At 37.4% G+C, this 14,409-nt stretch overlaps 1 protein-coding gene across 1 annotated transcript; it reads left to right on the top strand.

The window, feature by feature from the left end:
* Positions 1-838: 838 nt before the first annotated feature.
* LOC110372761 (protein flightless-1) lies at positions 839-14,215 on the top strand. Its single transcript, XM_064035754.1, has 23 exons — positions 839-997; positions 1,104-1,214; positions 1,514-1,752; positions 1,925-2,086; positions 2,160-2,374; positions 3,941-4,163; positions 5,267-5,508; positions 5,899-6,055; positions 6,543-6,675; positions 6,939-7,052; positions 7,460-7,642; positions 7,967-8,100; positions 8,455-8,629; positions 8,897-9,063; positions 9,421-9,547; positions 9,793-9,914; positions 10,216-10,429; positions 10,778-11,044; positions 11,662-11,774; positions 12,153-12,303; positions 12,809-12,973; positions 13,243-13,356; positions 13,919-14,215. Exons 1-23 carry the CDS (start codon positions 935-937, stop codon positions 14,051-14,053), a joined length of 3,726 nt encoding a protein of 1,241 aa, XP_063891824.1. The 5' UTR covers positions 839-934; the 3' UTR covers positions 14,054-14,215.
* The last annotated feature ends 194 nt before the right edge of the window (positions 14,216-14,409 follow it).

The raw sequence follows: 14,409 nt of genomic DNA, 5'->3' as shown, positions 1-14,409 counted from the left end.
ATTTTATTATTTTAAATAAAACGTAAGTATTTATTCCATTTTGGAATTCGTACTGCTGCTCACCATTTGCAGTATAAAAAAAACATGAAAGCATCTGAATTGATAATCTCCGATATAATAATTACCGAGTCTAATCGAAACGCAGCGTACGATTTTCCTTTGTCTAGATCTAGATACATAGCAGGTCAGGTCTATACATACAAATTGGTACCGCCCAAAATCGATGCAGCCCTCTATCACCGGGGGTGTACCTATATAATATTATGTTATAGATATGCAGGTGCATTGCCAGGGTCATCAAGCTCTCTGAAATCAATATCATAAACACTATCTACAACCTACAGGAAATAGCGACCCGCCAAAGTTCGAATTGTGAGTGTTTTCCGTTAGGTGCAACAAGTTTCTACCAAATTGTTGCAACAAGTCTGAAGATATGCATTTTTATTCTGAAATAAAGAAAATTGTAATAAATAATGTCAAGCGTTTTTCTTTACTCGTGTTGGATTCTTTGTTTTTTTCTAATTAATAATAATTAAATGAAACGTATAGAAATTTTTGGACTTCAGCTAGACGATTCAATGAAAACTGAAATAATCAATTATGCATGGTAAAGGTTAACCAACAGTTTTTTTTATTGTAGATAGAGCACAACGGTTAAGAAAAGATCTTATCTAGTTTTTCCATTTTCTCGGATGTACAAGAAAAAGCAATGTTTTGAATATTTTCAGCGAGAATGGCCAGATTAGGAAGCAAAGTGTTTTGAGACTGTTGTTGGAACACTCCCTTAAGCAGTTTAATCTATCTGTGGCTGTGTCGGCTGATGACACATACTCTATAAATAAATATAATCTGTGCAAAATAGTTTAACTGTCATTTCAGCTGACAACTTTTTTACTGAGAACCAATGTAATTTCATAAATAAATCGTTGTAAACATGGCAAATACGGGTTTATTGCCGTTTGTGCGTGGTGTAGACTTTACTTGCAATGATTTCAGCGTAAGTTTTATCTGAAATTAACTGTTCATCATCTTATCTGTCAAGGATGATATCATATCCCTAACCTTTGCTTTCCTATTTGGGTCTAAATATTTTCTTCTTATAGGACGATAAATTCCCCGATGCTATTCGGTACATGACTGGTCTTCAATGGCTGAGGCTGGACAAAACTAATCTTTCTGATATTCCCGAGGAACTGGGAAAGTTAATGAAATTGGTAAGTAAGCCCTGCTGTTTTAAAAGTATTTCAAAACTTTTCCTACTTCTGTTGTTGATAAATGAACAAAGCAACTTGCATAAAAAAAAAAACTTGTTCTCAATTATTCTGTAAAAATATAATTTTAAATAGTTTGTTCCAAACATAAGATATTACATTACAAACCTGATAATATCGAAAAGTATGAAAGTGTAAGATTTAATATTGTATCCAAAGTTAAAGTGTTTAAAGTGTTTCAATAAATATAACTTATTTCTTTCCTGCTACTACCCAAATCTTATACATAATTAAATTCTCAGGAGAATCTTTCGTTGAAGAAGAACAGTTTAGAGAAGTTGTTTGGTGAGCTGACTGAGCTGAAATGTTTGAGATCATTGAATGTGAGGCACAACAAGGTCAAGAGCTCGGGCATCCCGGCCGAGCTCTTCAGGCTCGAGGAGCTCACCACTCTGGACCTCTCACATAACAGACTCAAGGAAGTTCCTGAGGGATTGGAGAAAGCCAAATCTTTGCTCGTCTTAAATCTCAGCAATAACAAGTAAGTTTGCAATAGAATATCACTGTTGAAATACTTATAAATACAAAAAAAAAACCAAGTTAATAATTTTTTTTTATACAATGCCAACAAATTGATAATGTATTTATGTCATGAACAAAACCAGTTTTAAAATAAAGATAAAGTGTTAACAGCAACTCACTTTTTATTTCAGAATTGAGAGCATACCACCTACTTTATTTGTGCAACTGACAGATCTATTGTTTCTGGATCTTTCTAATAATCTATTGGAGACTTTGCCCCCTCAGACAAGGAGGCTGGCGAACCTGCAGACCCTTATACTTAATGATAACCCACTTGGTGTTTTTCAATTGAGGTAAGACACATAATTAATTAATTTCAAACGCAATTAACAGTAACAGGTTGATAAAAAAATATCTCTATTTCAGACAACTACCCTCACTTCAGAGTTTAGAAGTGCTACACATGCGTAACACTCAGAGGACGCTGGCCAATCTGCCTGCATCCCTTGATACCCTATCTAACTTGTCTGATGTAGACTTGTCTAAGAATGCCCTGACTAAAGTACCTGATGCCCTGTATTCATTGCTGAGTCTCAAAAGGCTAAATCTTAGTGACAATGAGATTACTGAAGTGTCTTCAGGTAAGAACTCATGAATTTTTTTTAGTTTGTTTCTGTCAATAGACTAGCTTTTCTTAATAATTTGCACCATATTGGTATTCAATTGAATTACACTTTAGTTACTCATAAATCCTCATAGCCTTTGTACTGTTTGTTAACTGCTCCAAATTCTTTTGTATCAATGTAACTAATATTGGTAAACAAATGCAGTGCATCACACTTTGTATGATCTCACAATCTAATACAATATCATTGTTTATTGTTTTCTTTGTGATAAGATTCTCTACCTACCTTAGATAAAATAGCTTACACAATTCCAATGCTATTCATTGATGGCATGCCATTGGAATTACAGTATTATACAACAATTATTATTACAAGGCTTCTGCTTATGGTAGCAATTGATTGCAGTGAAGACTAGAAAAAAAAAAAATTACAATCATCCAAATTGAGAACTTCTTGCTTTTTGTAATTCAGGAAAAATAATGTTAAAGGCAACAAATATCACGCTATATTTCAACCAAAGTTTTTTTGATTAAAAAGTTACTAAATAATTACACCATCATATTCATAATCATATTTTTTTTTTAGAATTCTTGCAATTCATTCTGCAAGAATGTGTTGAAATAATGTTGCTACAGTATAATGTTCACAGCATTATAGAAACATCTCTCATTAATAAAGATGGATCACATCAGAAATTCTATTACATTACTGTATAATTTTATGAAGCGCACTGAAATCAATGCACATATCAAGCCATCATAATTTCACTTGCACATTTGCATGATTGTATGCAATTAGAATCCAGTCATGCTTTCTATTTTACATGGCCATGGGTGTGACAATAATTGCTCAATCAGTAATGAAAACTATATTGCATCATATATAAGTGTTACTTAACGGACTTTCATGCTTGGTCTGATAAATAAATCAAATCTTTTAAAACTGCTTGAGAATCTATGATGAATTTAATACCTCTAAAATCTTATAATCAGTCATCATATACAATGAATGGGGTAAATAGAAATAGGATGAATAGGACACTTAAATTTAACAAAAGAAACATTTAAATAAAAATAGACACTGGCAACCAAACCAGTATAATTCTTTATTCAAAGTTTCTCACAAAGGACTTAAACACGTGTTTAGACACTTGATACGGTGTAAATGTGAACATAGATGTTCCGCTGGTGACCACGGCCGCCCATCCGTGGCTCTGGTGGAGTCACAGTACGTGTAAGCGATCCTTTTCAAGTTTAGAACAGACTAGTGACCTGCAACAACTTTACAACAGCCAGTTACATCCAGCTTATGACATGTGTAGGTTTTATTTCTTTTCGAAATTCGAAGTTTTGTTCGCGTTTGTCTTTTATTCGAATAGAGATGCAATATCATTGGTACCTGACTCCATTGTACAATACAATGGTTGTATATTATCTTCTCTTTGCATTCTTAAGTGTCCACTGAAAGATAAACCGTCATAAATTCCAATGGGTAGCTCTGTGTAACGACAATCGTTATTCCCCTTTGTCCCGTTCATGTAATATCTAAGAGAAAAATATAATGACTATACAAACATTCCAGCAATGGACAATTGGCAGAAGCTTGAGAGTTTAAACCTCTCTAGAAACAACCTGACTTCGTTACCAGCCTCTTTGGTGAAACTTCAGAACCTAAGGAGGTTGCATGTGGATGACAATAAACTAGATTTCGAAGGCATACCCTCAGGGATTGGGAAGCTTGGTAGTTTGGAGGTGTTCTCAGCTGCCAACAACGTTTTGGAAATGATTCCTGAAGGACTTTGTAGGTAAGACAACAGTTCAAACTATTAAACAAATAAAATATGTGACTAGTCATCATGTCTAATGGATAAAAATATTCATAAATTATGAAACTAAATGAATTCTAAACATTGTTTGAACATAAAAAATTAAGGCCACTATATGTTTGGGGCATTTCCAAAAATAATATAGGTCAAGAACCATGCATCATTATTCACTGTCTTTCATCGCGTGTGTTTGGCCTTTGAAACATGGACGACAAAATATCCGAATTTCAATGTAAACGTTTTAAAATTAATGTAATTATAATTTTAAAAAGATATGCTGGAGATGCTTATTTCAAAAATCGTCAATGCAATATCCGCGAAAGCGATCATTAAAAAAGAATAAATATAAGGCACAATAATGCCGCGTAGGGCTAATTCAGTATTTACCTATTACTATTCCGTTAAACATAACACCGCCCTGTAGTTTTTGCGTCGGGATTTAAAAATGAGTCATGTTGGTAACATAGAACGTCGTGCTATTCTGATTACCCCCGCTAAACACGCACGTTATATTACAGACCATTTTAATTACTTTAAAATTAAATTCTGCAGAAAAAATGTTAACACCCAGTTATTTGTTCAACACTCTTTCAACGTAATATGCTCTTTCAAACGGAAAATTATTGCGTTGTTACGGTTTCCTGACAACGCGTGTCTATCATTTACCGCGACATAAATATGTTAACAAATGATCTATTAACATGAAAACTACGTATTTATTTCTTCAACAGCTGCTGTTTTCATAATAAATCGTATAAGTAAGACATATGCGGCGTTTTATATCTTGGAACATTAATCTAGATAGTCAGATCTTTCAAAGGCTGTCATGCTACATGAATGTGCTACATATTACGAGAAAATAAATGGAATCATGTAATATAAGAAATAATGTCATGTAATTCTCTGAAAATAAAGAACGGGGTTGTTGACATCGTAAATAATGTCGATGTTCTAAATGACTGAATTAGTTCAACCAAACACTTTATCAATGGTTTCATGTTCATTCAGGCACTGACAAAATAGGCCACTATTTATTTACACAGTTCAAAAAAAAAACCATTAAAAACTTATAATTTTCGCAGATGCGGTTCTCTAAAGAAACTGAATCTAAGCTGTAACAAGCTGATTACGCTACCCGATGCGATCCACCTGCTAAGCGACTTGGAAAGTCTTCAGCTTCACGGCAACCCAGACCTGGTGATGCCGCCGAAGCCGGTGGAGCGACCAAGAGGCGCTGGTCTCCAGTATTATAACATTGACTTCTCGCTGCAAGCTCAGCTTCAGTTGGCTGGTGCAGCCACTAATGAACCTACGACACCTAGTAGTGAGTATGATGAATGAAGGGTACTTCGTGAATTCGAATTAAGTATGTTCATATAAACTATATACTGCATAGAAGCTTGAAGGTTGATACGGATACCGTTATGATCCCTTTGCGAGTTTATAATGTCTGCCATGGAAATAAGTGCCAAGGTGCCAACCAGAGTAGGTTGTAGGTTCTCACTTAGTCGTTGATCTAGTGGTCTCTGCTCTTGGCTTTGATTTTGGGGTTGTTCAAAGTATTGTAGATTTATTCTATTAGGAATGATTGTGCCCTAAATGTCCCCAACCACCTCATTACATGAACGTAAAATATGTAGATAGATGGGTATCTAAAAAGATATATAAACAATGTTTTCTTGACTTTTTTTTCTAAGTCAACAATATTTCAAAGGTGTAAAATCCGATCCGATCGCGCGTAAAATGCGCCTGCGTCGCGGACGCGCTGAGCCGGAACAGCGTGACTCGGCGCTCATACTCCGCGGCATGCAAGAGCAAGCCAACACGCAGCACAACGACCAGAGGATCGATCAGAGGAACTCCGAACTCAAGTAAGTAGAAAACTAATACCATATACTTAGGTGGTAGTTTAGTATAGTGGTAATAATTAGTAATTTCTTAAAAACCGAACAAGATGCCAACTTAACACAACTTTAACCTTCAAGTAGTGATCATTTCAACAACTTGCTTACTAATAAATTAAACTTTTTATAAAGTGAATACGTGCCTACTTATTTTTGAAGGCGGTGTTTGAAAAAATTATCATGCAAAAATTGACATTCTTAAAAGTCATAGGAGCCAAATAACACTGTGGTATCACTGCATCCATTTTTAAGACTGGAAGCAAATCCCAATATAGTTTGTGTTGAAAAGGCTAGGCAGATGAGTCCTGTTTCAATATCTTTTGCTCTTAGCGATAAGACCGCCCATTATGTCACCTACTTTAACTACCTAGTTTAAGATCAAAAATGTAACATTGGTGTACCTAATAAAGAATATCTATCTGTCTTTATAACAGCAAGTATAATGTATTCGTAGGCCTAAACGTTGGGACGAGAGCTTAGAGAAACCCCCGCTAGACTACTCCGAATTCTTCGACGAAGACACGGGCCAAACACCAGGGTTGACGGTGTGGGAGATCGAGAACTTCATTCCTGCGCCCGTTGATGAGGTAACATTCATAGATATAGAAAACAATGTTATTTACTTGAGTTGATTCTGTTGATTATCGACGAACAATGAAATCATAAACAAAAACATCTAATAGGCAAATGGACGAAACAAAGTTTAGGACAGGCGTTTATGAAACATTGTTGCTCATATAACGCGATTTTTTAAAATTAGTACATTACATTGACATTATTTCAACAATGGATATAAAGTAATTATTAAATAGAAAATGTGTAAAAAAGATTTTTTTTTATCGTGGCATAGGTAGCCCACGGCAAGTTCTTCGAAGGAGATTGCTACATAGTGTTGAAGACGGCCATTGAGGAGCAGGGACAGCTGTCCTGGGATATACACTTCTGGATCGGGTCGAAGGCAACCGTGAGTACATGACATATTTATTTTAATTGCATTACTTTCACTTGTTCTATTCATTTTTAAATTATTGTTATCTTGTTGGAAAAGTTCTTTTTTTTTCTCGATTGATTTTCATCAATGGGCTGACGCCGTTCACTTGGGATCAATATAAACTTGCCTAACAGGTTATGTTCAAATGCGAATGAACAGAAAATGGCCTTCGCTGTGATAAGCATATTCGATTTTAGGAGAGACGTTGATGCCGGCGTCTTGCCCCCTGCTTTGTCGCTAAATCGACGACGCAACTTTGTACAAACAGCTGCGGTCGCGCGTATAGATGAGCGGAGCCGTCTGTGCCTGACATGAAATAAGCAGATTGAGACAAAAGTTTTTTTTTTTTCTATTGTATGCTTCTATTCTAATTCCCTCAGCTGGACAAGGCAGCGTGCGCGGCCATGCACGCGGTGAACCTGCGCAACCTGCTGGGCGCGCGCCGCACGCAGCGCCACGAGCAGGCCGACGAGACGCCCGACTTCCTCGCGCTCTTCCCCACCCCGCCCGTCTACATACAGGGCAGCCATACGCCCTCTGGGTTCTTCACTGTCGATGACCCGGTCAGTACACCAAAATAAATTCAAAAATTGATTGAAAACAACAATTTCAGAACGCCAAAATTACATGAGACAGCCCTCAAAAACGCCCGCACTCCACCATTTACTATGTGTTTTTGCTGGGAAGTAGTAGTGGCGTAACAAAAACCTCAGCAACATATGTGGAAAGTTGTAAATAAAAATTCCTACTAAGTAGTTGTTTAACGAAAATTGACGTTTATGTTGTCTAAGAACGTAATAATTATTAACTTACGGCCTAATTAGCGTATCAAGTTAATTTTAACGCTTAATTTCCGTGTCAAATGTTATGTCATCGTGTTTCTCCAGCACTATGTAACGCGTCTATACCGCGTGCACGGCGCCGGGAACAGCATACACCTGGAGCCAGTCGCCGTGCAGGCCGACTCGCTCGACCCGAGATACGTCTTCGTGTTGGATACCGGACTCGTTATATATTTGTGGTGAGTATTATATAAACTAAAATATATAAAATATAGGCATATTTATTTTCTTCCACGAGGTAATTGATAACAATCACTGTTTAGTGAGAATTTGCAAAGCTTTCGAAGACTTTTATTGTTACCTCTGCCCAAATTGTTGTTCTTGTAAAGCACTGGTACTCAGCTACATACGGTTAGACTGGAAGCCGACCCCAACATAGTTGGCTCGGAGGATGATGATGATGACAAAAAAAGAAGAATGTCATATGTTCTTATTTATCTGTGTAAATAACCTTATTTTTGATCTTTCAAGAAGTTTTGAAAGGTGATCTTAAAAATAGTGGAACCCTATCATACAATTTTAATTTGCCACAGGTACGGCAAGAAAGCTCGTAACACACTGAAGTCTAAAGCCCGTTTGTTCGCGGAGAAGATAAACAAGGAAGAGAGGAAGAATAAGGCTGAGTTGATTGCGGAGCCGCCCGGCAAGGAACCGCCCAGCTTCTGGGAGACTCTCGGATATGAAGGAGAGATCCCTTATGTGCCTCAAGTAAGTCTATTGTGATTGAACTATTTGTAATAATGCACATTCGATTTGGAGTTCTTCACATATAAATTAGCGTGCACGAAAATATATATGTATATATAACCTCGGAAAAACAGCTTGTGACAAAATATGCTGGTTTACATAAAGGGTCAGGTTTTGTTGTCATGTAAGGCCGTTCAGACATTAGTTTGCGCAGTCTTAATACGATTTTGGTCTTTAAGCAGTTTATCCATAGAATCTCATTAATACTTCTTTCTTCTTTCTTTCTAGGAGCACGTCCCCGAAGACTTCACATGGCCGGGAGCCCGGCTGTACCGCGTGGAGCTGGGCATGGGGTACTTGGAGCTGCCGCAGCCTGAGGCCACGCCACTGGCGCGAGGAGTGCTGGCCACCAGGAACGTGTACATACTGGACGCGCATGTCGATGTGTTTGTGTGGTGAGTGTGTACACTGTACCTTACAGTAGATGTTATATATTACACAAAGTAAGTAAAGGCAAGTAGGTGTGTGTAAATGTACATGCATATAGTCTTTCTATGAATCCACGACTCGGCCACTACTAAGCTCTCTTTAGCTCACACATACAAAGACAATTTGCTAATGAACACATAAGGCTTAAACGCATCCATGAGATAAAACATATTTTTTATACTTCATTATTTTCGTTGTTCACGTTCCCAATACCTATCTAAAGTTCATCATTAAATTGCCCAACCTTGTGCTGGTTAAGAATCTTGAAACACATTTTATTGCAAGCAGAACAATATATCTAAAATTATATATTATTTCATAAGGTTCGGCAAGAAATCATCTCGCCTAGTCCGTGCGGCCGCCGTGAAACTTGCGCAGGAGCTGTTCAACATGGTGACGAGACCACCACACGCACTAGTTACTAGACTACAGGAGGGGACTGAGACACAGGTATGAAGTCAAATACAGGTCACTATATAGACTGCGGGTTGTTCGAAAGAGATACCCCGCGGCCCTAGCACATAAAAAGGCCTACGACGGAACACGACGGTTTTTAGTCAGTAAGAGTCTGACACTCCCTCACCGCTGCTAACCCACAGCGGGAGGGGTCATTTGATGATTTACTCTTTATCCATCCATACGTCGTCAAAACATTTTCAATATTACACACTATTTAAATAATTATTTTTCTTTAGGTGTTCAAAACATATTTCCTGGGCTGGGAAGAAGTGATAGCGGTAGACTTCACGCGTACTGCTGAGTCTGTAGCCAGGACCGGTGCAGACCTCGCTAGCTGGGCTAAACAACAGGAGACCAAGTAAGTTTTTTGTATATAATGAAAAGCTTAGATTTCTACTTATTTACTGCCTACTTATTTACAGAACAATATCTTTCATATCTGGACTTTTGGGTCAATATTACGTCGGTATACACGTGTCTGTGTTTATTCAACGTATTCAGGCAAATAATCCTAGAAAGAAAAACAATAAGCAAAACTCATAATAATGGTTTAAAATAACAGCATAATAATCGTTGATAGGAAAAATAAAAAATAACAATTTAAAATGTAAATAAATTGACATACATAAATATCAATTAATCTTACCTTACCTTCCCAGAGCGGATTTATCAGCACTCTTCACGCCTCGTCAACCAGCCATGGGGTCCGCGGAAGCGAAGACATTAGCAGACGAGTGGAACGAAGACCTGGAAGCCATGGAGGCGTTCGTGCTGGAGGGGCGACACTTCGTGCGGCTGCCCGACCACGAGCTCGGCGTCTTCCACAGCTGCGACTGCTATGTGTTCCTGTGTAGATATGTGCTGCCTGCTGAGGTACGTGCTGAACACTCGTTATTTTGATGAAAAGGAAAATTAACATTGGTCGTTGATTTTGCACAAAGAATGTCAGTAGTATTAGGAGATAGCGGGAAATTACGATTGGTCGTTGGCTTGTGTTTGGGACATGAAAGAGGTCACTTGAATTTGTGCATCAATGACATTGTAACCACTTTGTACCAGTACCGAATATCATAGTCCTTATTAGTCCTTTTTCGGTACTAGCAAGTTTAATTTCGCCATACAGTTCATAGATGATAGTTTCATACTTATCTTCGTTAGTCATTGAATGATGAAATACCACCTTTTTCCATTTCAAACTAACATAATGATATTCCAAAACAGCCCGAAGACGAGACCGACGCCACTAACCCAATGGACCCCGAAGACTCAGAATCCGAATCAGCCACCTGGGTGGTCTACTTCTGGCAAGGCCGTAGAGCTCCCAACATGGGCTGGCTGACCTTCACCTTCGGCTTGGAGCGCAAGTTTAAGCAGCTGTGCAAGAGGCTGGACGTGGTCAGGACTCATCAGCAGCAAGAGAGTCTCAAGTTCATGGCACATTTCCATAGGAGGTTCATTATTAAGGATGGCAAGAGGAATCAGAAGCCGGTCAGTAGTACTAAAGCCTATAATTAACTTACTTACTTTTAACTTAGAATTTGGTATCACTCAATACTCAATACTCAATAACTTTATTGCATTCCATAATGTGTACAGGCTGGTGGGTAAAATTAAAAGAAACAATTATGGACCCTGTCGGGCACAGCAAAGTTAGTTTTTAGAGGAGAGGACGAAGAGCGCTTTTTAAACATAATAATATTGAATTAAATGTAGAAAATCTTATTATATTTAGATATTTGAGTAGGTATTATTTCTGTGTAGATTTATTTACATTTTACTTATTTATTATTTATTAAATTTATATTCGTTTATTTATATATTATTAATTTATATTATAAATATTCTATATTATGTATTAATCGTTATTAATTATTTTATTTATTTATATTTATTTATAAATTAGCTGTAGTTTCACACTTCTGTCAATCACTCTTTTCACATCGCATGACGCTAGTATGATCACAGTACATGAAAGTATTTATTGAGTTCTGTATTTAGATCAGAAAGTTTTGTTAATGCCCATGTAAAGCCATATAAACTATATCTTCGTCTAATTAAAGACTTGCTTTCTCTACTTCTAAACTTTAAGAATTTTTGTTCATCAGGAGAGCGGCCGACAACCGGTGGAGTTGTTCGAACTGCGCAGCAATGGATCTGCGCTGTGCACAAGACTTGTGCAAGTGAAAGCAGACGCCACACAACTTAATAGTGCCTTCTGGTAAGATATACTGCTTGAATATTATTAACTTTACTGCAAAAGCTCGCCATCAAACTTTATGTATTAATATCTGATATATGCTAAGCATTGTTGATTTAAATGCGAATTGCAAACCTCTTTCTCTTTAGGAAGCCGGTTGATAAGTATTTAGTGATCACTCCGCCGCCTTTGTCTGTCTGTTAACGATAAACTCAAAAACGTTGCATGGATTGTCATACAGCTTTCACTACGGTTAGAGTGAATTATGAGGAAGGTTTTAGGTGCATACATACCAGTTGCTTTTAATATACAAGTTATTTATTAATTCAGAAGAGATAAATAAATTGTTTAACTAACTTGTTACGTATCACATTATATACATAATGTTCTCATACACAGCTACATACTGAACGTGCCGCTGGAAGGCGCAAACGACACGTCGTCCGCCATAGTGTACGCGTGGATCGGCAACAAGAGCGACGCCGACTCCGCCCGGCTCATCGAGCAGATTGCCGAGGAGAAGTTCAATAACCCATGGGTTAGCTTGCAGGTAACACGTGGACCATGGAGTATATGTTCACTCAATAAATAAAACATTTAATTAGAACCAACAGCTGTTGTTCACTGCATTTTGCCTCCGTCGACACCGGGTGGCAATCGGCAATATCATCATCATCATATGAACCAATTGCTGTCCACTGATGAACATAGGCCTCCAAAGAACGCCAACAATGAATTGGTAAAGAGGAATTGTAAAAGCTTGTTGGTCAAGAAAAAGGAATTGTAAAAGCTGGACTGCTGTCTTATTCAATTCCGTTGCCAATGTGAACCACACCGTTAATTAGGACTGTGGACATGGACACCAAACCAAAGAGGTTTTTTTCTTCTTAATCAGGCACTCTTGCCAGAGTGGTTGTAGCTGCTTTGTGAATTATTCCTTTTTTATTAATGTGTAGTTTATCTTTCAATTTAGTACCCACAATTATGGAGTACCGTAATTTACACTGTATTCATATGAACACCATTAATCTTTATTTTATCAATTCCCACGTCAGGTTCTAACGGAAGGCAGTGAGCCCGACAACTTCTTCTGGGTAGGCATCGGCGGCCGCAAACCGTACGATACAGACGCCGACTATCTGAACTACACGCGCCTCTTCCGATGCTCCAACGAGAAAGGATACTTCACCGTCTCTGAGAAATGCACTGATTTCTGCCAGGTAAATAAAATGATGAAAGAATATATTGCTTGGTAACTTATAATTTCATTCAAAAAGAGCCTGCTCTAGTAAGTCCCAAGAAGCAGGATTTATTAGTCTATATTTGTCAAACAATGTTACTAATATTCCTTGTACTGAAGCATAGCTGGCTAGTATATAGCTATGGCAAAAATAACCAGAAGATAAGAGTGGGATAACTCAGGAATCCTAAGCAGTACAAGTAAAAAATAATATTTCTTTCGTATTTACTATTACTTTTTTCCATATAGGATGATCTAGCTGATGACGACATCATGATTTTGGATAATGGCGACCAAGTGTTCCTATGGCTCGGCGCCAAGTGCTCTGAAGTGGAGATAAAACTGGCCTACAAGTCTGCACAGGTAATAATTTGTTGAAAATATTCTATAGAATTTATCTACACTCCATAATGTCTTGTCTTTACTGAAGTGACTCAATGAGATAAAAACATTCGACAACAACGATCCAATTTATTAAATTGGGACTATATAAAATTTACGGTAATATGTCAGACAGTACATTATGTCTTACTGTAATTTGATAAACTTCTCATTATAATAACTACTAGCTTTTGCCCGCGACTTCGTTCGCGTGGAATGGTGACTTTCGGCAGATTTTTGGTTAGACCAATAGATGGCGCTATATGTCCGGAATACATTTTATTTTTTATTTGTATATTTCTTTGTAATAAAAACTATCCTATGTCCTTTCTCAAGTTCCAAATTATGTCTGTACCAAATTTCACACAAATCGGTTCAGTAGTTTAGGCGTGAAGAAAAGACAGACAGACAGAAAGACAGACAGACAGAGCTACTTTCGCATTTATAATATTAGTAGGGATTAGCTCTTAAACACTTGAGCTATCAGTTGCAAATCTTATCAATCAACTATCATACTAACAACATTTACTTCCTCATTCCGAAGGTATACATCCAACACATGAAGTCCATGCAACCAGACAAACCACGGAAGCTGTTCCTCACGCTGAAGAACAAGGAGTCGCGACGGTTCACCAAGTGCTTCCACGGCTGGGGCGAGCACAAGAGGCCTCCGGAGTAACCGGATAGATCTGCATTTGCCAACCACTAGTAACCATTAGAGCATACAACTTTTATACGAGTGATTGTTAGTGACTAAGCTAAATTGCGGCACACGTTTTTAATAAAAGACATGATATATATATACGTTCCTTATGTTACGTGGAACTGACATTGGTCTGCATGTTTTGGTTTATGTTGATTGTCATTAAATCTATATCAATTTATGGTAACAACGAATCAGTATTGAATAGTTTGTACGTCTTTTTAAAGGTATTGTCAATTTTTAATCAACATGTTAGTAATTGATATGTGCAATACTGAGTATTAATTATTAATTAAAGGATCATTAGTTTCATAACTTCATATTGAATGTGC

This window comes from Helicoverpa armigera, chromosome 8, assembly GCF_030705265.1.
Source record: "Helicoverpa armigera isolate CAAS_96S chromosome 8, ASM3070526v1, whole genome shotgun sequence".
Classification (NCBI taxonomy): domain Eukaryota; kingdom Metazoa; phylum Arthropoda; class Insecta; order Lepidoptera; family Noctuidae; genus Helicoverpa; species Helicoverpa armigera.
The sequence above is the reverse complement of the archived record's forward strand: the minus strand, read 5'-3'. Positions and strand labels throughout refer to the sequence as shown.

Coding starts and splice junctions, on each gene's coding strand:
- LOC110372761 (XM_064035754.1), top strand. CDS start 935: ATGGCAAATACGGGTTTATTGCCGTTTGTGCGTGGTGTAGACTTTACT. Junction 998..1,103: donor TTACTTGCAATGATTTCAGC/GTAAGTTTTATC, acceptor TTCTTCTTATAG/GACGATAAATTCCCCGATGC. Junction 9,064..9,420: donor CATGTCGATGTGTTTGTGTG/GTGAGTGTGTAC, acceptor TTATTTCATAAG/GTTCGGCAAGAAATCATCTC.